Here is a 22,170-nt window from a genome sequence, read left to right as displayed (position 1 = left end):
GTGGGCTTGAGGATCTAGCGCCATAGGCATTGGTTTCATCGATTTTACAACATTCTTGGGGGGTTACTAATTATAGAATATTAGGTATAGGGATAGAGAGGACTTTCCCATGAGCCTTTGGCTCACTGAAGAACAGAATCAGGAAGCCAAGACGTAAGGGAAAGCAAGAGGATGGATAAAGTGTCATCTGTTACTAGGCCCAATGTTGCTGAGAGCGTTTCGTGTGCCCAGCACTGTGTTACTCCGACCCTCACCTTGTGCACTCAGAACCCTGAAGGGGAGATGACACAGAGGCATGCAAAACTTTGACACAAGAAAAAAGATGAGAGGAGGGCAGAAGTCTTTCAGTTGGACAGGCTGACAAGTCTTCACAAAGAAGGTGGCCTTTAAGGCAGACACTGAAAGCTGTGTACCTTTTGTCAGGCTTCAGCAGAGATAAAGGGGGCACTTCAGGCAAAGACCGTGTGCAAGGCAAGGCCTGGAGAGGGCAGGTGAGTGTGGGGAGTGTTCAGGTAAGCGGAGAGCAGTTCAGCAAGGCAGAGAGAGAACCAGAAAGAAAAATTGTGGCTAGCGCAGGAGAAGCCTGGGATGGCAGGTAGGAGTTAACTGGGTGCCTGTAGGAGAGTGACAGCCAGCCTGTGTCCCAGCGTGGCTCGGCCTTCCTTGAGAAGAGGCAGTTGAAGATGCTAAAGCATTTGTTGAGCAGAGACTCAGAATCCAAAGTCTGGGGAAGGGGTGGGGTGGGGGGTGGAGTTGAGCCTCAGAGCTGGCAGTCCTGGGCTATGGGCATCCAGGCCTGCTTTTGCCTTCTTCCAAATGAGACATGTCTCTAGTCAGGGAGGCCCTGCTTAGGGTCCAGGCACTGGTGCAGCTGTCTTCCCCTACCACCCACTGAAGCCATTCCAGCGATGGGGATGTCCTTTGGGGGTTGACAACTGTGTCCCTGCCACTGCTGCATCCTGTGCTGTCTTCTCATTCAAGGACCTCAAGTTTGCCTTTGTTTTTTTTTGTTTTTTGGATGCCCTGGAGCCCCGCTCTCTTGGGTGTGAAACATGGAGGTACCAGGGTGGAGGAAGATAGGAAGGGTGGCGTAGAAACCCAGGTTCTACTTCTAGGAAGGTCGTGGAAGGAAAAGAACATGGTGAGGCAAGACTAAACCCATGTTCAAATTCAGGCTCCCCAAGTTGCACACTGTGTGAACTTGGACCGTTTCCTTAACCTCTCTGAGATTCAGTTTCCCTATCTACAAACTGATGGTAGAAATGGTTTTCACCAAGCCATGGAAAGAATAATAGTGTTACCACTTTGGGCAGCCATCATACAGCAGCAACTGTTCTAAGCTTGTTACACGAATGACTGGGTTTCCTATATTCTAAAGTGTCCAGCTCGGTTCCTGGCTCATAGAAAGTTTTCTGAGCTTTTTCAAACCCAGACCCCCACGTCACTGGACCTCCATTTCCTCATTTGTAACATGAGGCACTTGGGCTAGCTTGCCTCCAAAGTCCCTTTCTTCACTGAGTTTTTGAGAATCTCTGATTCTATGAATCGTGGCAGATGGTTTTTAGGAAATTAAAACAAACAGAACAGGGGGGGAAAAAATCCCCCATGAAGCCATTTGGCCTGAGGCTGAGAACCTGCATCTGAATTTGTAGTTGGAAAGGAAAACTTCTATCAGGATTACTGCAGATTCCCAGGAAACTGGGGGGCTGAAAAGAGGGCTGGGCCTTAATCATAAGTGATGGAAGGTAGGAATATTTCTCACTATGCCTTTAGGAAAAATGCTGAAAATCGATTTATTCATTGTTTTTTTTTTTCCCCTATGGCACTTTTCTGAAAAGTTGGGAATTTTACTCTTCCTTTTTATGACATCAGAGTTAGAAATTTCTGTCAAGTTAAAAAGCCCCTTTTTACCCATCCGCCCCAGACATCAGTGTAGCCACCTGGGACAGCGATGAATTAACAATCCTTTCTTATGTGGGCACATTACAGAGTGCATTTCATTCCAAGAATGAGGATTCTGGAGTTAGAGCAGAGTTCTACCCCTAGCCCTGCCACTTCTCAGTAGGTCAGTTACTTTATGGCTCTGACCTTCACTTTCCTCCTCTGAGAATGGAGTCAGTGATCCCCATCTCACTGGCTTCAGGTGAGGGTTAGTGCAATAGTGTATGGGATGGATCCTTGGTGGGTATTTTTTGGTTGCCTTCCTAGCATCCCATTCTGCCTTCTCACTCTTCCTTTTGGGGTATCCGTGTAGTTTTAGGGAGGCTGACTCCACCTAGGGGTTCAGCAATGGAGCATGTCACCTAGGCTAAGCCACTCAGTGCGTTTTCTCTCCCCAGCCACAGTGCTTGGTTCAGGGTTTGTCATGTGACCTCAGCCTATCCATTTGGAGCGTATGCTCCTTTTTATTGGTGTCATTGCTGGATGTGAGTGAGGTTGTACGTAGCTCGCATGGAAGCTAAACGGTTTAGTGAGAATTAGTGGGATCTTGGTTTGTAGTAACAGAATGTTTTTCTGTACCATTTTTTTTTTGTTTTTCCAGCTACAGTAAGTAACCTGCCAAGATACCTCGAAAGAAACTCACTGCAGGATGAGCAGGGGGTGTGCTTAATGTACACAGACATAATGGAAATGTTTTCTAAATCTGTTAAGTTTTCTTGGACTGCCAGCAAGTTGAGCATAGTGAGACCTTGTTGGGCTATTCCTGTTCACCACAGGCCCCAAGTCCGCTTTCATCACACCCACCCACCACCGCGCCCACTCTTCTTCCTCACGCATGGGATGCCTGCTCCCAACATGACCACCTGGAATTCTTCCCGGAAAGAATCCTCCAGTCAGTGTCAGCAGCAGCAGGGTCCAGACCAGGCCACCAGGTTTGGGAGCTAGGAAGCCACATCCCTACGGGGCGCTCATGTGAGCTGTACCTGTTGCCCTCTCTGCACTTCTGTAAACGCAGTCCCCTCTGCTTGGGTTGCCTTTCTCCCCATTACCTGAGGAATGTCCACTCAGAAGTGGGCCTCAAGGATGAACTGCTCCCTGGGCACAGCCGGCTGTGCGTCCTGTGTATCAACGGCCATCAGTGCAAACTTTCATCCTGGGCCCCTCACTGCTGTCTGTGTCTCCCTTGCAGTGTAAATTCCTGGAGGGCAGGGATCATCTTTGTATCCCATCCCCTCAGGCCGAAAACAGTGGCTGCACCCAGGAGGCACTTGTTGAACGAAAATGAAACTGCCTTAAAATAGGGGGCGCAGGGTTGTGTCACAGGAGAAAGAGAAGGAAACGACCAGGTTTGCAAGTTGGGGCGTGCCCAATTTTTGCCCACTGCAAACTCTCTTTTATAAAAAGCGCTGGTTTTATCCAGACCTGAATCCCCATAGCTGCTCTGACTCTTGAGGTCTTCTGTGGCTGAGGTCTGGGAGTGGCTGCTTTGCTGGGTGGACTGTGGCTGCTGAAGACATTTCTGGCACGTGTGAACATTTATATTCCAGTTGGTTTCACAGCGGTGGAAAACAAAGCTCACTTTTTAAGTCAGGGTCGAGGTAAGGGAACCTTACATGAGCCAGGCACTGTGCTAGGCAGGTTATAAAATGTATCTCATTTCACCCTTGCAACCATCCTAGCAGGGTTTTGTTTTGTTTTTTTTCCTACTTGTCCATCCTCTCCCTTTCTCCCCTCTTCCTACCCTCTTTGGATTGAATATTTTTTTAGTCTACATTTTATTTCCACTAGTGACTAATTAGCTATGCCTCTGCTTTCTTTTCTAGTGGATGCTCTAGGATTTACAACATGCATACTTATCAGTGTCAGTAGACATTCTAACATTTATTTATTTATTTATTTATTTATTTACTTACTTACTTACTTACTTACGTAGGCTTCATGCCCAGAGTGGAACCCAGTGTGGGGCTTGAACTTAGAACCGTGAGATCAAGACCCGAACTGAGATCAAGAGTTGGATGCTTAACTGACTGAACCACCCAGGTGCCCCCTCACTTTAATTTACAGGTCAGCAAACTGGAATTAAGGGAAGTTAAGTAATTTCTGTGACTGTCCATAACTTAGAAATGGTGCATCCTTCAGCAGTTCTGTGTCCAAATTCTGAACTGTCCATTACATTATCCCGAATGAGAAAATTGATTTTTTTTTTCTTTAGCTATACCTTCACCCACCTTATTGGGGACTCATAGTCAGCCTGATCTCTGGGTCAGAAACTTCCAAAGTGCATTTTCAGGGATGCATCCAGTGAAGCACTAGGATTTCATGGTGAAAAAAAGGGGTTTCATGCTCAAATGCTTGAGAAACTGTGGGTAAAGGGGTTTCGTGGTCAGATGTTTTAGAAATAGTGGGTAACTGTGTTAAACAGTTCTCTTTACCAGAGGACTTCTCAGAGACTTTCATAAGCTGCAATGTATTATGAAAATTTAAGAATGGTAGTTGCCCTGTCAAATCAATTTGAGGCCAGTACCAGTTTTTCCAGGGCATTTCTCTCAAGTAGTGTTTCTTAAAATCTACTTTGAAAATTGCTGTCCTAAGGAAAGCCAGTGTTTCCTGTGACCCAACTACCAGCTTTCTCAAGGAAGACCGTCCTGTCAGAGGACCAGAACAACAGTCCTGTCCTCCGAATGAGCCCTCATCCTCACCTGTCATGAAGCACTTGATGTCCTGAGAGTTGCTGATGGGGTTGTTGTTTTTAAACATGTAGAGATTGAAAGGCATGATGTTGCTGCTAGTAAGGTGTTTCCACAACTCGTGGTCTGGGCTAGTCCAACGACCAGCCAGCACATCGTAATCCCGCCGGCCCATGTGGATGAGCTTGGTGAGTGGATCGTAGAGGCCACCATGGTAGCCGATGATGATCTGAAAGTTGGGGTTGGTGTCCATGTAGATCTCTCCATAGGCAGTGTATAGAATCTGCTTGATCATCAAACCTGTTCCACTGAAGACAGCAAGAGGGGTCCCGATGTTGTCACAAGCTATGTAAAACTCATCACCGCTGCTCAGCTCCATGGCGAAGAGGTGCCCTTGCAGATCATAGTAGAGGGAGGTGATCTCGGAGCTGGAGTGGTTGTAAAGGTGGGTGACCTTGGTGGGGTTGGTCAGGTCTGCGTAGAAGAACTGCAGGTGGTGGCTGTGGCTACTCTTGCTGGACACCCGCCGCCCCAGGCCATCGTAACGGTACCTGACGCTCCAGCCACCGGCCCGGTTGTAGGCCTTGATGAGCAGGCCAGCTGAGTTGTACTCAAAGACGTCCCCGCCCCGCTGCCTCAGGAAGCCATCCTCGTCCATCTTGTACTGCACATCACCCAGCCTAGTGATGCGGTCACGGAGGTCATACCTTAGCGGGGTGAGCCGTGCACTGTTCCCAGGGCTCAGTAAGTGCAGGTTCCCATTGAGGTCATAGCTGTAGCGCCAGAGCGGCTTGTCATTGATGGAGACCGTCTGTAGTTGGCCATCAGCGTCGTACTCATAGGAGTAGCGGGTGGTATTGGCATAGGGTCCCACCTTCAGCTCCTTCTTCACTACCCGCCCCATGTTATCATACTGGACGGTCATCCAGTACATGAGTGAGCGGAAAATCTCATATTGCACTTCCTTCATCCGGCCGTATGCGTCAAAGTGTTTGGTGTGGGTCATGACCGCTGTAGTGATGATCTGGTTAATGTCATAGTAGATGACACCAAACTTCCCAAACTGCTCTGTCTTCCCTGACACATCATCATAGCGATAGAGATCGATGGGCAGCGGGGTCTCATTGATCACAGCCTGCATGCTGGTCACCCGGAAACTGTTGTCATAGTTATAGTCAAAACGAGCATTGACCATGCCTTCCTCGGTGAAGCGGAAGATCTGGCGGTCGATCAGAGGACCAATTTGACGGTAGCGGATGGTGCAGGTGAAGCCCTCATTCTGTAGGTTGATGGTCTTCAGCATGCCTGCTGTCTCGTCATAGGTGAAGCTCACCTTGGTGGTGTCATACAGCATCTCGGCTAGCTTTGACAGTTTGCCATACTTGTATATGACCCTGCGGCCGGTGCCCAGGTAGAAGGTGTGGAGGAGGTGCCCATCCTCAGTGAAGTCCTGGATGACCGAGGCATTGCCTTCAGGGGGCTGGTAGATGTTCCTGTAGTAGCCCACTGAGCGAATGGTCTCTAGCGTCTGCCGGGCCACGTTGGGCATGGTCACAGAAGAGAGGCGGTCATTCTTGTCGAACTCAAAGATGTATTGCCGCTGGCTGTGGAGGAGCAGTACCATGGACTGGAGGGAAAGGAACACAGAAGTAAGAGTAGGGGGGTGCATGCAGGGGAAGTCTGTGCACTTAAGACTTAAAGGAGATGAATGAAAAGCCAAGGGAACTGGTGGTTGTCCTAAGTGAGGCCCAAACCACAGCCTTCTAAACAATGTGCCATAGGGTACTGCAGTGGGGTACAAATGGGTAAGATAAGGATTTCTCTCAGCCCTTGGCCCTGGCACTCAGGCCATCTGTCTTGCCATGGTGAGCAGCCTTGTCTGCTTGTCCCTTTGTGTGGTACAAAAATGATGATTTTGTGGGTGATGGTGTGTGAGAAAGGTTGGGAGCACTGGCTAGAAGGATTTGCAACAGCCTCTCTCCTGGCTTCCTTCCTTCAGATTCCTTCTCAAATCAATGTTCCTACTCAAGCAAGAATGATTTTCCTAAAACACAGCCTGACAGTATCTACTGCCTGCTACACAACTTCTGTTGGCTCCCTGTGGCCCACAGGATAAAGAATGCATCTGAGAAGGGCATTTAAGGCTTTATGCAGGAACAGGTCATATGCCCACCCTGGGCTGGGGTGGACTGTGATGGCAACAGGGAAACCTGATTCCTAACAATGGCTTGTTGCATGGCCCCAGGAAGGTTCTTTCCCCCTCTGGGTTGGGTTTTTCACTACGTCGGATGACCTCCAACGTCTCTCTTAGCACCACCACAGAACATTGCTTAGAGATGCTCACCCAGCACACGGTGGGGAAGACTGAGCACAAAACAAGCACAGCCCAGACCCTGGACAGGTGACCGTGAGCAGGAAACAAAGTAAAGACGTGGGTACCAGAACCGGGGCATGAAGTGCAGGCTCTTTTACAGGAATAAGTCAGCAGATAACATACCTAAAGGAAGCTAGGCAGCAAAGCTAAATTTTCTCTGATTTGGGACCAACTTTTGCTTTCAGGGCTTTTCTGATTCTTAGCCCCTGGGATGAAATAAATCCTAACCTGAAGCAGAACGGATTTACGAAGGCCATGCCCACCACTGGAAGCTCAGGATTAATCACCTCCTGCCCAGGTACTGATCCCTAGGTCTCTGCCCTATTCTCTGTGACCAGATCACACTGTGTGCCCCAGACCTGGGAGCAGACCCCTGCCTGGGTCTCGGCCCTCAGTCCTGCTCTGTAGGACCAGTTAGTGTTGGGCCTGCCCCCAGTTCCAGTCTCTCATGTGGGCCTTTAACATTCTCCTGCCCCAGGACCCCCACCTGCCACACCACCACCACGATCCACCCAGATGCCTCTCGGGCTCCCCAGCCCTCTATTGCAGATTTTTCTGTTTTCTTTTGGAGACCACATGGGTCCAATCTATCCCGCTGAGGGCAGCAAGCTGGGCCTGGCCATGGGTTGAGCCATGACACAATGGTCTTCTAAATGGCAAGGCCAGTGGTGGTGGGGGTGGGGGGGATGGACACCTGCCTTCTCTAAGTATGTGTAGGTCCACGTCTTCCCATCAGCAAAGATCCTGGATGTGATGCGACCCGCCTGGTCGTATTCCATCCTCTCAGACATGATGCCTCTCTGGACACCAGCGATATGGCCCCCTGGGGAGTATGTCACATTGACACCATTCAGCCTGCTGCTGGGTGACCAGAGGCTGGGCCGCCCTGCCTGGTCGTACAGGATCCGGAGGGTGAACTTGCGGTGGTCATCATAGATCTTCTCTGTGCGGGTCACACGGTCAAAGTCCAGGGACAGGAGGTTCCGGTTGTGAACCTGGAGTAGGAGGAAAGACAGAGTTAATCTGGACATTGAAGACTTTGATGTGAGAAGGTCCTGATTAGAGGAGGCAGCACAGGTCATGGGTGTCAACAGACGGGGTTTGGGTCCTGGCTCTATCTCCTGCCAGTTCTATGAAGCTTCATCATCTGTAAAATGGGAATGCTAATTACATAGGGCTGTTGTGAAAATAAAGGCAGTGCAGGTATTGAGCAAATATTAGCTGGTCCTGAAGACGATCCGTGTGATATCCTAATGTCATACTTCTAATGGGGACAAAAAGGCAGCTCCTTCTTGACTCTCTCCTAAAAAGGGAGAGGCCAAGTGGGTCCAGATCCCCTTGCTAGGTCAGCTGGGCTGCTAGGTCAGCACACAATTCAATTTCCTTCCAGAGTCAGGAATACAGGGTTCCCGCAAGGGTAGAGGTAAGTCAGGGTTTTTCATAGTTTAATAAAGATATATACTTTGAGGCCTACTTCTGTATTTGGATCCACCCTTTAGGCATCGCTTGCCCCTGAAACATTGCCAGGTACTCCAAAGCTAAAATGCTGTGTCCCCTCTAATTGGCACATGGCCTTATAGGACATTTGGGCACATTTTCCGACTCTTCCATTGGTCACTGGTTAAGTCTGACATGTAGTAAGGGAAACACAAGAGGAAAGTAGATGATGTAGGTCATATGATACAAAACCGCACATGTGGACTGAGGTAATGAAAGGCCCTCTAGGACCCTGGGTGGTAAAAAAGGCTCAGGTCTAGGAATTAAGGTCAGGATTCCAGGCTCGATTCTGTGGCCAATTTATCTGTGTGACCTTGGGCAAGTGCCATTCCCTGTCCGAGTCTCAATTTCTTCCTCTGTGAAACAACAGGGCTATTGTGAGGACTGAAGAAGCCTGAGTAGATTACCAAACAGAGTTCTGGGCATATAGAAGGTACTGAATTAATGAATGTAATTATTTCCATTAAATGGCAGCAAAGGATCGCATTCTCAGAGAACGTAGAGACGTGTGTGTCTCCCCCTTTCCTCCAAACAAATTCTCAAACCTTGAAAATAAGGATTTATAATGATGATGCTGGGACAACTTTAGCTGTGAATGGCCTGCTTATAATAAGGTTGCCTTCCCAGGGGTAATCAAATACAATTGCAGAGCAAAAACAGTGTGGCAGACAATTCCCGTGAAAAATCGGAGGCACCGGAGACTGGAGCTGTGTTCTTTGCCGGGAGGGCAAAGGAAGATTCAGGGTCTGCACCACCAACAATGATGGGGGCCATTTTAAGGCATCTTTTGCAGGGTCCCCTGTGACTCCTCCCAAGGAGCTGCCACCCAGCCAGCTGCCCCCCCTGCCACCCCTGGAGGGCCCCTAGGGAAGGCGAGCTACACCTCTGTGGCAAAATTAATAAAATTGAATTAAGCAGCTCACTGGGGAACCGCCTAATGCTTCCTGTGCTTGGCAGTGGCAGCAATGAGATTATTTTACATCTTTCTTTATTAAAAAAGTTCCCAGTTGTATAAAAAATGAGCTCCATTATGGGGAGGCGCACCCGGATAACATTCTAATTCCACATGCCGTCACTGTGGGTGGCCATTTATTTTGGGAGGACGCGGAGATGCGGCCACTGGACTGGAGCACCATTAATCTCAGGCTGGGAGAGGGACCAATTAAAGCCTGGGAAACTTTTGGTCCAGTTCACACTGCAGAGAGGAAATCCTAATAGCACTAATCGCTGCCATTTATTGAGCACCTGGGTTCTACCAGCATTGGGCTAGGTACTTGGAATATATTATCTTGTTTCCGCAGAGGAGTCTGAGACTCAGAGGAGTTGCTCAGGGCTACACGCCAGGCCCAGGCAGGAATCAAACCAAGGTCAAATTTTCCATTTAGCACACTGCCTTAGATGTGCATGAGGGGGCTCCTGGAGAATTCAGACAGGGGGCTCGGGGAGGCTGCAGATGGTGGCGGGCCACAGAGAACAAAGACACTTACGGCCTTCCTCAGGGAACTAGTGGAAGGTTCTTTCCCACTTCGATTTTTGCTAGAGTTCTAGGCTGTTGAGGAGACACAGGAAGGCTGGTTTTGTGGATTCTAGTTGTGTGATATTGGCTGTGTCGAGACAGCGCCAGCCGTGTGGCATGAGGATGCTTCTGTGGTTTTTAGGAGTCAGCAACAATCTCGCTCAGTTCTGTGGTTCCCTTCAGCCCAGCCAGTGCCTACGGAGCAGCTGGGGTCTGCAAGGAGCTGTGCTCAGAACCGGGCTGGTTTCTTCGCTTTCACGCTCCCTGTCACCTTCCTTTCTGAAGCTAGAGGGAAAAGAAGTGGGGCAATCGGGCCTGGGGGGCGGGGGCGGTAATAGCACTCTGCAGAAACATGGGGGGTGAGGCAGTGAAAGGGCTGGCTCAGGGCATCCACATTCTGAAGAGCACTCTGAAATGCCAGACCACAGATGCCAACCCACTGGCAGCAGGGACAGCTGGGGTTGGGGGTCGTTTTGCTCATTTAGTAAGGGGACAACTGCCTGGAAGGAGTGGAGGATGTGGCTTAGGTTCCAAATAGCCAAACTGGATTCTGCTAGATATTAATAAGAACATAGTAGTAAGAATAGCAGGAACAACAGGAGTAGGTTATTGACCACTTCCTGTGTGCAAAGCTCGGTATGAGGCATTCTGTATATTATTTCCAATTCTTGTCGCAACTTGTAAAATTGATTCATCCTTCCCATTTTTTTTTTGGAGAATGAGACTGAGGCTCCGGATGAATGAAATGGCATCACGGACGGGCTGAAATTCAGTCCGGGTATCACAGAAGCTGGAAATCCAACTCAGGCCTAACACCAAAGCCGGTGATCTTGCCACAACGGAAGAGAGATTCGAGATTTCTTATTAAGTGAGGTTTGCCTACTTTACCTTCCTCCTTTGGCAGGGGGCCCAGGAACACTTTCTCCCCCAGGACCAGTTTCAAGAACAGAACTCAGTTCTCCGGATCGGTCCTCATTCTCTCCCGCTAGGGCCCCAGCCACCCCCAGAGGCGGAGCCCCGCCTGAAGCAGGCCTTGCTCACCCGCAGCCGGCGCCCGAACACGGTGACCTGGCCCCGCGCCTGCTCCTTGCGCTGCCGCCACTCCACCAGGTTGAGGCCGTTGTCGATGGGCAGCGTGACGTTCCGCTTGCCCACAGTGGGGTTGACTGTGCCGGCCAGCAGATGGGGCTCTGTCTGCAGTGCCACCTCCATGCCGTTGGCCAGCAGCAGCCGCAGGGAGCCATCTGCCCCGATGTAGTAGCTGTTGCGGACCTGGTCTGAGGGACGGGAGAGGAGAGGGACCATTTCTGCTCAGAAGGGTTGAGGATGGAGGGAGGGGTGTGCACAGCAGAGGTAGGGGTGTGGCTTCTAAATGGGTTTATTTTTCTGACTATGGAAATGAAACATTATCATTGAAGAAAACTAGGACGATATAGGGAGATCGTCCATGATCACAATACCAAAAAAAAAAGCCACTGTAAATATTTTGTATACTCCTAGACTTCAGAATATTTCTGGGGGCGCCTGGGTGGCTCAGTCAGTTAAGCATCTGACTTAAGGCTCAGGTCATGAGTTCGATTCCCGCATCTAGCTCTGTGCGGACAGCTCAGAGCCTGGAACCTGCTTTGGATTCTGGGTCTCCCTCTTTCTCTGCCCTTTTCCCGCTCATGCTCTGTCTCTCTCTCAGAAATAAACATTAAAAAAAGAATATTTCTGAATACATTTATAAAGTAATTGCTTATAGTGTGCCACTGATCATTGTATTACATCATTGAATATTTTTCCTAAGTGTTTCTCTCTTTAAAAATTTTTTTAATGCTTATTTTTGAGAGAGAGAGAGAGAGAGAGAGAGAGAGAGTGGGGGAGGGGCAGAGAGAGAGGGAGACACAGAATCTGAAGCAGGCTCCAGGCTCCGAGCTGTCAGCACAGAGGCCAACACAGGGCTTGAACTCACCAACCACGAGATCATGACCTGAGCCAAAGTTGGACGCTCAACTGACTGAGCCACCCTGGCCCCCCTCCTAAGTGTTTCCCCTAATGACTGTACAGTATTCCACTATATGGAAATGCCATAATTTATCTAACCCATCCTTAAGTAGATATTCTGATTATTTCTAGCTTTTCATAATTACAAAGTGACACTGCAAATAAACATATTGTAAACATTATGCTAAGTGAAAGAAGTCAGACACAAAAGACCACATAATGTATCAATAACTCCCTTTATATGAAATATCCAGAATAACACATCAGGTAGATTAGTGAGGGAAAGGCACTAATGGGGAATGGGGAGTGAGCACTTATGGGTACAAGCTTTCTTTTGGGGGAGTGGTAAACATTTTCCAGAACTAGACAGCATTAATAATTGCATAACTTTGTAAATATACTAAACGCCCCTGAACTGTACACTTTAAAAGGGTGAATTTTAGAGTATGTGAATTATATCTCTATTAAAACTATATTTTTTGGATAAATCAATGTCTTCGTTTTGGGTTGTTAGGATTACTAGAACAAAGGGTTGAACATTTTTTTTTTAATTTTTTAATGTTTTATTTATTTTTGAGACAGAGAGAGACAGAGCATGAGCAGGGGAGGGGCAGAGAGAGAGGGAGACACAGAATCCGAAACAGGCTCCAGGCTCTGAGCTGTCAGCACAGAGCCCGACGCGGGGCTTGAACTCATAGACCAGGAAGTCATGACCTGAGCCGGTCGGACGCTCAACCGACTGAGCCACCCAGGCGCCCCAGGGTTGAACATTTTTAAGGTTCTTGGTACACACCAGAGTTAACTATTCTTTACATCAAGGTGAAAATAACTCCAGTACTTAAGTTGCTGACAAAATTCCAAATATATATGTGTATATATATATATATATATATATATATGTATATATATGTGTACATATATGTGTATATATATGTATATACGTATATGTATATATATGTGTATATATATGTGTACATATATATACACATATATATATTTAAGTCATTTTCATATACATACATATGTGCATAGATGAACCAATGATTTAAAAAATATGTCTGATTTTGAAATCTTAGACCTGATTTAAATATTTTAATTAGGATCTTTAGCTCAAAGAAACTTCTGGAGAAGAGCGAATTTCAGTTGTGAAATGCACACAATTCTTTTCTAACACTGGAAACACCTGAGTTAGTGCTGCAGCCTTCCCCTCTTGCCCTTCCTCAGCTGCTGCTTCTGTCTACACCTGCCCCTCTTCAATAAACTCTAGCCCAAGTCCTCCCTTCAAGGCTATGCTGAACTGTCACCTCTCCTCAGAAGCCTCCCCAGTTCCTTGGTCACAACAAATGCCTCCCCCTCCCTTAGCCTCTTGATGGGCCTCATTACTGGTCTGGCAACTGAGGGGTACAGGGTCTACACTCTGTTCTGCTGCACAGAGACTAAGAGCACGCATGGCCTTCAGAGCCACGCTACCAGGGTTCGAGTCCCAGCTCCACCATTCTCTTGCTGCAAGACCCTGGGCAAATTCCTTAATCTCCCATGCCTCTGGTTCTTCATCTGTACCTTGGGGATGAAAACTGTACTCTTACCTCATAGCATTAGGTGGGATAACGAATATGAAGAGCTGAGAATGGTGGTTGGCATATAGTGAGTGTTATGTAAAAGTGAGCTATTATTAGTTTTCTGTGCGAGCATTGTACTAGTCACTGCCATGGAGATCTCTTGTCATCTCTCCTCAGCCTCTACTGCCCCGTTTCACACGTCTGTCATAGAGAACTTTTCTAGTACTGATCATGGGTCTTCAATAGCTCCCCATTGCCTTTAGATCAGTGCTTAAGAGAATGGGTTCTATTTGTCTGGGTCCAAATACCCTACCAGGCGTGTGTCTTTGGACAAGGTACTTAACCTCTTAGTGACTTAAACTGTCTTCATTTGGAAAATGGAGATGTTAATAATACCTCATAGGGTTGTTGTGAGGAGGGAGTAGGTACATGAATGTAAAACACTAACCATCTACTTTATACTTGATAGGTGTTCCAAGATGTTAGCTATCATTGTCGTTAGAGTACGTGCTCAGTAAACATTTGCTGGATTGAACTAGATCTATTCCAGGCTATGTATGTCAAGCAAAGAAAAAAAACCAAAAAAAAAACAAAAACAAAAAAACCCCACAAACAACCACAGACACACACAAAAGCAAAAACAAAAACAAACAAAAAACGGATGTAGTTTTGTAGGAAACTGTGGCTAAGTCTTCCCTGTTAGAATGGCATCAGATCAGCCCCGCCCTCTCTCCCTCCCTCCCCCCTCCATCCTTCCCCTTTTCTTCCTCACACATGCAGAATTCTAAGATCTGCCTTAAACTTGGCTATGCATTATTCACTGGCCATCTGTATTTTCCTTCTTTTGAACAGTGAAAAGGCCCGTGTCATTTATCTCTTAAAGCTGCTTCTTGCTGAATGCACATATGTCCATTAGTGGTGACTTTGGATGGAATGGTGTTTGTAGAGGCCCATCTCAAACGAGCCCCATTTAATGTGAGCTGTGACTTCCCAAGCCTGCTCCTCATTAGCGGTTCCTCCTTATTTCTTCCCATAGCTCAGACATAAGATGCAGCTGAAAACACTTTTTACCAAGCCTCTACTGAGGTGGTTGCAAAACGGAACATGCAAGCCTGGTATGAGGGAAGGAGAGGAGCTTGGCAGAGGCACCAAAGAGGAAAAACAGGTACCACATTTCCTGGATTCCCCGATGAGTTTTTCCTTTTCCCACTTCAGTGTTTGTGAAATCGGAATGTGTCTTAAGTCCTTGCATGAATTTTGAGCCGTGTGTCTCCCCTCCTCCCCAAGCTGAAAAGTTGCTATTGAATTGATGGTACATTTTAAAAGTGAGGAAATGTGGCACTTTTGAATGGGAAAAAAAAAAGTTGCCTAAAGATAAGTAAGACTGCATTAACTTTTGAGAAAAATGCAGCAAGCCAGCTTAGAGGTGTGCAGGGGATAAGACAGTTCTTAACCACAGGGAGGGACAAGATGTCTGAACAATCTGTGGCCCTGCTGTCCTCGGCCAGGCAGAGCCCTGGCTAGCTCGGAATCGGCACCTTCTCCTGGCAATAACTCAGTCCGAGCATAAACACCGTGAGTGTGTCCCAACCCACTGCTCTAGGTGCTGGTGGGGAAGGAACTGCAAGATACTGCTTCTCTTTCTTCTGACCGAGAACCACTACTGTTCTTTGAGCTTCTTTAAAGGCACTGTATTACATTTGGGAGTAGAAGCGGTTGTGGAAATATACAGTTATTTTCTTATGGTAAATCCAAGTGCCAGTTATTAAATAATTAGTTAATGAATCCAGCAAGAACTTACTGAGTTGTATTATGGGCCTGGCCCATGTTGGGCACTCTGTGTACACTGTAAAGGGATTGTCTGGGCAACGCTTATGAGGCAGCTACGGTAATCCGGCCCCATTTCCCAGCCCCGGAGACTGAGGCTCAGAGAAGAGTGACTCCACCCAATTCACACAGGTAGGAACTGAAACCGTAGACACAGAGATCCCCCAGTCTGTCTACTCCAGAGCTTTTTTTCTGCTCCTTGCACTGCCTCACACCATTCAACAAGGCTTCAACTTGCTTTCGTTTCCTCAAGGAGAAAATCAAAGGCCCCCATGATGTGGTGGCAGAGTCAGGACTAGAATCTGGGCCTGTGACTCCCAGCCCAAGCCTCTTTTTACTACTTGTGTCAAAGCTTTTGGGAGCACAAAAAGCCATCAGGAGAGTGGTGAAAAAAATCAGGGCTCTCCCTAGTGATAGCTTCTTCTTTTTTTCATGCTTACTAGATCCAATGAAGTTGTGAACTCCACTCTGGGTCACCACCTCCCATGAGGACAACCAAGGCAGACAATCTGCAGCCAGATTTCATCACTGTGATTTCCCTAAAGCTCAAAGATCAACTCCTACCAGGGATTACTTGATGAACGCAGACGAGAAGGGTCTTTCCTCTGTGGAAGCCTAGAGAAGGCACGGACTGTTCTCACCTGAGCTTCAGGGAGGACTTCTCCATGCCTAGGTCCCTTTCGTGATTAGGCACAATCATTATTGTCCTTTGTCCTCACCCACACCAGTGTGAGAGCAAGCCTTTAACCTGGGAGCCATTAGAATGGCGGAATAGTGAGGGCATCTGGATTAGCAGCTAGTGGACTGTCTACCCTTTGTTCTCATGATGATGGGATGAGACAAGGGACTGTTACTCTGAGGCTTCTGGGAGAGAATATACAGGACTCGGGCTGGTGTGTTTTGCACATTCGAATGCAACACAGAGAGAAACCAGTTGTAATGCTCTGCTACTAAAGCCGCCCGGCTCTAGTAGCCGCTTGTTTCTGGTATCATCCTCTTCCAAAGGGGTCTCTTCACCCCCCTGCCTCAAAGTCCCCAAGCCTCCCAGCCGGCTTACCTTGCAGCAGTGTATAGAAGGCACCGGAAGCAGACAGGTTGGTGGTTATGGTGACATCATCCTTGCTGGAGGTCTCTACCTGGACATGCACTGAGCTGTCTGTATCGCTTCGGAAACTGCTCACCTGGCCAGTGGGGAAGGTCACATTTGTCAGGCGGCCAAAGCTGTCATACCTGAAAACCAAGGGGTGGCTCTGAGTAACAGAAATATAATGGTGCCATGGCCGGAACTTGGCGAGTTCCACCTGCTGCCACAGTTTTGCACGTTCTGCTTTTCTCTCTGGTTAGATACATTGCCGTGTCTCCTACACCTCCTTGCACACAGTTGCCAGGAAGGGACTCTACCGGTTGACACCTGACTGCAGGTGGAGGACTTACCTCTCTGAGGCTTCCTCTGCTAATTCTATAAAGCAGAGATGACAGCCCCTGCCCTGCCTCCCTCCCAGGATTACTGCGAGGAACCTGCGGCAGGGGCCTGTGCCTCCAAACTTACACCCACCTGTGTGGTGTGACAAGATGGCGGTCATCTGAGGCTGCTGACCCAAAGTCTTAAAGCCAGGGCACTCCCAGAGGTGACAGGGTCAAACGTGATGCTTGAATAACCCTCTCAAAACCCAGAGAAATGGTTATACAGGCTTTTCCTGAACACCACAAGAGATGGGGCTTCCTACAAAGCTACGGACCCTGGAGAAAGGGGGCTCTGAATTCAAACCAGGACTCTGCTCCCACATAAGGAGGCTTAACAGACGAGCTCTTGCAACCTCTTCCCGTCTAGATTTCACGTCAGGCACCAAGCAGTTACGCATATATCTGCAGTTGTCAGGACTCACAGCTTTGCTCTGCTGGCATCTTTTTGAAGCATCACAATTGAATCTTAATTCCCTTTTCCATCTCTGATAATAATGAAAGAAATGCCTACCATTACTGAACACCCACAACATATCAGGCATAGTGCTTTTCATACATCCTTTCCCTTAATCCTGGCAACTAGTCTAAACGGTATAAATGATCTCCTTTTTGGAGGAGGTTCAGAAAAGTCGAGTCACCTGCTCAAGGTCACACAGATCATAAGTGTGGTGGAGTCAAAAGTCAAAGTCAGATTTATCTGCTTCCAGGGTCCCACTTGCTTCTCTGCCTTGAGTGAGCATTTCTGTAGCGTCCGTTTGCAAACATCTGTTGTTGTGCTCTACCTGCGGCAAAGTCGTTGGGAGATGGTAGGGAGTAGGCTTTTAACACTCAGTTACAGTTTTTAATTGCGGGAGGCTGAAGTGTAAAAAGGTAGGTATAATAGCCTTTTTGCACCTGTGCGTGAATGGGAAAAAACTTCTTCGTCCAGATGTTAGTGTTTCTGACTTCTAGTCGTACTGAAGCTCACATGCGAGTTCAGTTTTGTGTCTCCCTGGTGGACTCTTTCCCCTGCTTTGCTCTCACTATTGCCGTGAAGCTGGCCTCTGGGCCCTGAGGGATTTGATGCTGGCGAAATGAAAGGCTCCAGAGTTCAGCTCAGTCCTGGCTCTTCCCATGATCCTCCAGCTGCACCTGGTTTCCTGATGCCTCAGGTGCTGCTGCTTCGACCGCTTCAGGTGAGACTTGGGAGGTGAGACCAGATAGGTGTTTGCTGAGCAATTTTTTGCCCAAGGTCAGATATAGGTGCTACATGGATTGTGTCCTCTACCAACTCTTTCTGTCCCTGTGCCTGGTACTAACCGTGGGACTCTTTACGCTGAATGCCAACAGTCCCTGGCCGGGACAGTCTGCCACAGACAAAGGTGCTGGTTACATGAATCACCCAGGTCCTTGATTCAAGACTAACTCTGGGGGAAATTGAATCTCTCTGTTGCTGAGGCCCGAGGAAGGGGGATGCAAGCGTTTTCCAGGATAGCAACAACACAGATCTGTACCACATACCTTGGGCTTGGTCTCGGTCTCAGCTGGGCAAGGGTGTGGGCTGTATCAGTCCTTGGGCTCTCCTATAGGTACCTTTGGCGCTTTGGAAAACTGTTTCTTGTCACGATTTCTCATTTTTCTTCCTTAGTACGGAGTCAGAGTCTTGTAAGAAAATGTCAGTCTGGCTTAGGGGAGGGTGACCATGTGGCTTAAAGCCCGGATTGGAGGGTCACAGGTGTAAGGTGCCCCTCAGAGCTGGGTGAGGAGGTGATTCTGAGACACTGCTGCTAGGAAGGAGGGTGAGTCTTGGGGTGAAGATCTGGAAGTTTGTCCTAAAGCCTCTCTCTCCTGGAGATGCTCTCAGAGCTCTGCTCCCTTTAACTCTAGGAGAGGCGGTTTTCTTTTCAACTCTTTATGGCTGCTGGAAATTTGAATAGGAAGGGATTGTACAAAAATGTATGATTTTTAGAGTGGTTATCTCTGGGAGGTAGAATTACTGGTGGCATTTTATATCCCAAAGATCTTAAAATAATGACCATGGATTATTTTCATAATCAGCAAAGTGCTGTGACAACCCAGATACTGCCATGTACAGAGAAGTCATGAGCATGGCCATCTTGGGGGAAGAGGCCCTTTTAAATTACTGGCATTTGGGGCACCTGGGTGGCTCAGTCACTTAAGCATCTGACTTCAGCTCAGGTCATGATCTCATGGTTTGTGAGTTCAAGCCCCATGTCAGGCTCTGTGCTGACAGCTTGGAGCCTGGAGCCTCCTTCAGATTCTGTCTCCCTCTTTCTCTGCCCCTCCCCGACTTGTGCTCTGTCTCTCTCTCTCTCCCTCTCTCTCTTTCTCTGTCAAAAATAAACATTAAAAAATTTAAATTACTGGCATTTATGGAAGTCTCACATATAGGACATCTGCCAACATCAATCTCCAGACCTTTACAGTAAATATTACTAGGGTACCCCAAATTTCTGAGCTCAAAATCAAGACCCACCCTGCTCCCACGCCAGAAACTGGCTCAGCCCTGGTCACTGTACTTATGTCTGTGGGCTATGAGTATTCTGAGTCTTGTCAGATCCTGAGTTACCTTAAATCGGCAGGAAGACCCATTTCAGTTCAACAGGTTTATGGGATGGATATGCTATTCTAGTCTGGTTCTCTGAACACCTGTTATCCATGTACATACTCTTTATTGAGACGACTTACTCAGACTATCTAATTTCCTGATCTAACTGGATACAAAAGATTTTATTACATCACGCAAGATACTTAGCAAGGAGTTTTAGGGGCGCCTGGGTGGCTCAGTCAGTTAAGTGTCCGGCTTCGGTTCAGGTCATGATCTTGGGGTTTGTGAGTTCGAGCCCTGCGTTGGGCTCTGTGCTGACAGCTTGGAGCCTGGAGCCCGCTTCAGATTCTGTGTCTCCCTCTCTCTCTGCCCCTCTCCTGCTCACACTCTCTCAAAAATTAATAAATGTTAAAAAAAAAAAAGGAGTTTTAGAGTCTTACAAATAACAATTGATAGGGAGATCATGGATTAGGGGTCACATGTCACTTCAATACTGCTTTAATATGGCCTTGCTCCAATGACACCACGTAAAGCTTTCCCTGGTTTCTCTCTTGTCCCTTCTCCCAGTAATACACTGGCAGAGCTGCATCACAGAATGGGTCCCCTGTTCTGTAACAGCTCACGTACAAGCTGTCACCTGCTTCAGCCTGGGGTGCTTAAGTCAGGACAGGACTGTGGTGTCAGACAGGCTGGGAATGTTAGTTGAACAAATGAATGACTGCACAATTGGATATGTGAGGCCCCCTTTGTTGCTCTGTGGGGAAGGGGAGACATGATTCATTTACATACACACTATCTCCTGTAGGACTTGACAGAGGCCTGATGCACAGTGGGTACCTGGCAAGCATCTGATGAACGCACACAAAGACAGAAACAGCTACTCTCACTAAATGATACTTCAGCAATCTCCATAGGCATCTCCCCAGAGCTCTGGTCTCCAAGACAGAAAGAGCCTTTGCATGAAGGCAGACAATTGTAATTATTATTGAAGGTAGCCTGTAATACATAATTAAATTGAGCTTGAAGAAGATACAATGAAAAGCCTCATGCCATCAAGATCTGGTTTTCATTTTATACGAGATGGCCGAAAACCAGTAATTTCCACTCCTTACATTTTCCATTAGAGGGACCGAATGTCTTAATTAAATGAACATCAAATAGAACAGCCAATTTATAGAATTTTCTTGTCTCTTATTCATTCATTTCAGTGCCTTCCAGAGCCTGGGAAATGCCACTGGATCTCCCTGCTGCCTGATCAATACCTGTGATTAGCCCATCAGAACACCGCTGTTTCTGGCTCTGCAGGGAAAAACTGGAGCTGCCCGTCCGGGGAACCCTGAACACCTAGGTGCCACGCCCCCTCTGTGGAGCCCTTTCTCTTCCTGCTACAGAGCTGCTGACAGAAAGACAGCGCCACTGGACAAGTTGGGACAGTTTTCCCCCCTCTCTGGATTCCAAGTGGCTGCTTCAAACCCTGGCCCTGCGATTGGGTGACTTTGGGACAGTGGCTTAGTTCTGTCTGTTTTGGCTCTAAAGAACTGGCAAATTTCTTTCTTTCTAACCAAGAGGAAGGAACGTGTTAATATGGGAAGTCCTTGGAGTCAGACGTTCTAGGCTTTGAATACAGGCTCTACACTTGCCAGCAATGAATGATAACCCTAGAGGATGGGCACTCAGTTCTCTTTTCCTGTGAACCATCAACCCCCTACAAACGACATGATTTCAGGCAGGTTATATAACACAACCTCTGGGAGCCTCTGTTTTCTCCTCTATAAAATGAAGATAGTAACACCTGTCTCAGGAAGATACTGTGAAGTTCAAATAAGGTAACATGCTTAAAATGAAATGCAAATTTTTCATCAGGGCCTGCAGGACCACAGGAGACTGCCTTCCCCACCATGTCGACTCCCTGATGGGAGAAGGGACTTTGGTCGCAAATGTATCCCAGAACTTAGAAGAGTGCCTGGCAGGTAGTCGATGTTCAATAACGTAAATGAATGTTGGCTGAAGGACCTACTCTTTCCTGCTTCTCTTTCCAATTTCACTTTGAACTCTACTCTTCCATACTTCCTGTGTTCCACTGCATCTGCTTCCATTCTCCAAACATGCCACGTTCAATCCAGGCTCAGAGTGCTCACACTTAGTGTTCCTTTGGCAGAGAATGCTCTTCCCTCCAATCTTTGTATGGCTAGTTCCTTTCATTACTCACATTTCAGTTCAAATGTTATCACTTCAGTCAGGCCTTCCTTTAAATAGATAAGTCCTCCCATCTTGGCCACATTTTCTGATTTTATTGTTTTCATTACATATTATCTTATTTATGTGTTTATTGGTCATTTATCTGTCTCTTCCAACTATAATATAAGCTCTATGAGGACAGGGACCTTGTCTGTATTCTCATGCCTAGGAGACTATGCAGAATATAAAAGGCACTCAATACTTATTTCTTAGATGAATGAATGAATGAATAATAAAGAGTAGATATTATTACTGGCTTTTCAAGATATGGATTAAGAAAAACTAAGAATTTCTTCCCTTTCACCTCACCCCTTCCATATGAGGAAGGGAAAGTTCACAAATACCCATAGATTGATTACCTTTTAGGTACCAAGCACTATGCCCATAACCATCTTTGAGGTAGGCATTATTGTTGTCATTTCACAATTGGTGAAGCTGAGGCTCAGAAAGAATAAATAACTTGTCTAAGATCACACAGCTACTTGAGGAATATAGATTCAAAGTCAAGTCTGTCTGTCTGACCTTAAAGTCTG

The 22,170-nt window shown here is 47.4% G+C and overlaps 1 protein-coding gene across 3 annotated transcripts in view; it reads right to left on the bottom strand.

Annotated features, from left to right (window-relative positions):
* TENM4 (teneurin transmembrane protein 4) overlaps window positions 1-22,170 on the bottom strand; it is a 597,404-nt gene that overhangs the window by 5,708 nt on the left and 569,526 nt on the right. For all 3 annotated transcript variants that reach the window (XM_042957496.1, XM_042957497.1, XM_042957498.1), the window contains 4 exons: window positions 16,445-16,617; window positions 11,057-11,292; window positions 7,701-7,997; window positions 4,641-6,255 (listed from right to left, as the gene is read on the bottom strand). In XM_042957496.1, coding sequence (XP_042813430.1) covers window positions 4,641-6,255; window positions 7,701-7,997; window positions 11,057-11,292; window positions 16,445-16,617 — 2,321 coding nt within the window. The remainder of the gene's footprint in view (window positions 1-4,640; window positions 6,256-7,700; window positions 7,998-11,056; window positions 11,293-16,444; window positions 16,618-22,170) is intronic.

This window comes from Panthera tigris, chromosome D1 (assembly GCF_018350195.1).
Source record: "Panthera tigris isolate Pti1 chromosome D1, P.tigris_Pti1_mat1.1, whole genome shotgun sequence".
In the NCBI taxonomy this organism is placed as follows: domain Eukaryota; kingdom Metazoa; phylum Chordata; class Mammalia; order Carnivora; family Felidae; genus Panthera; species Panthera tigris.
This window is presented reverse-complemented; position numbering and strand designations above follow the sequence as displayed.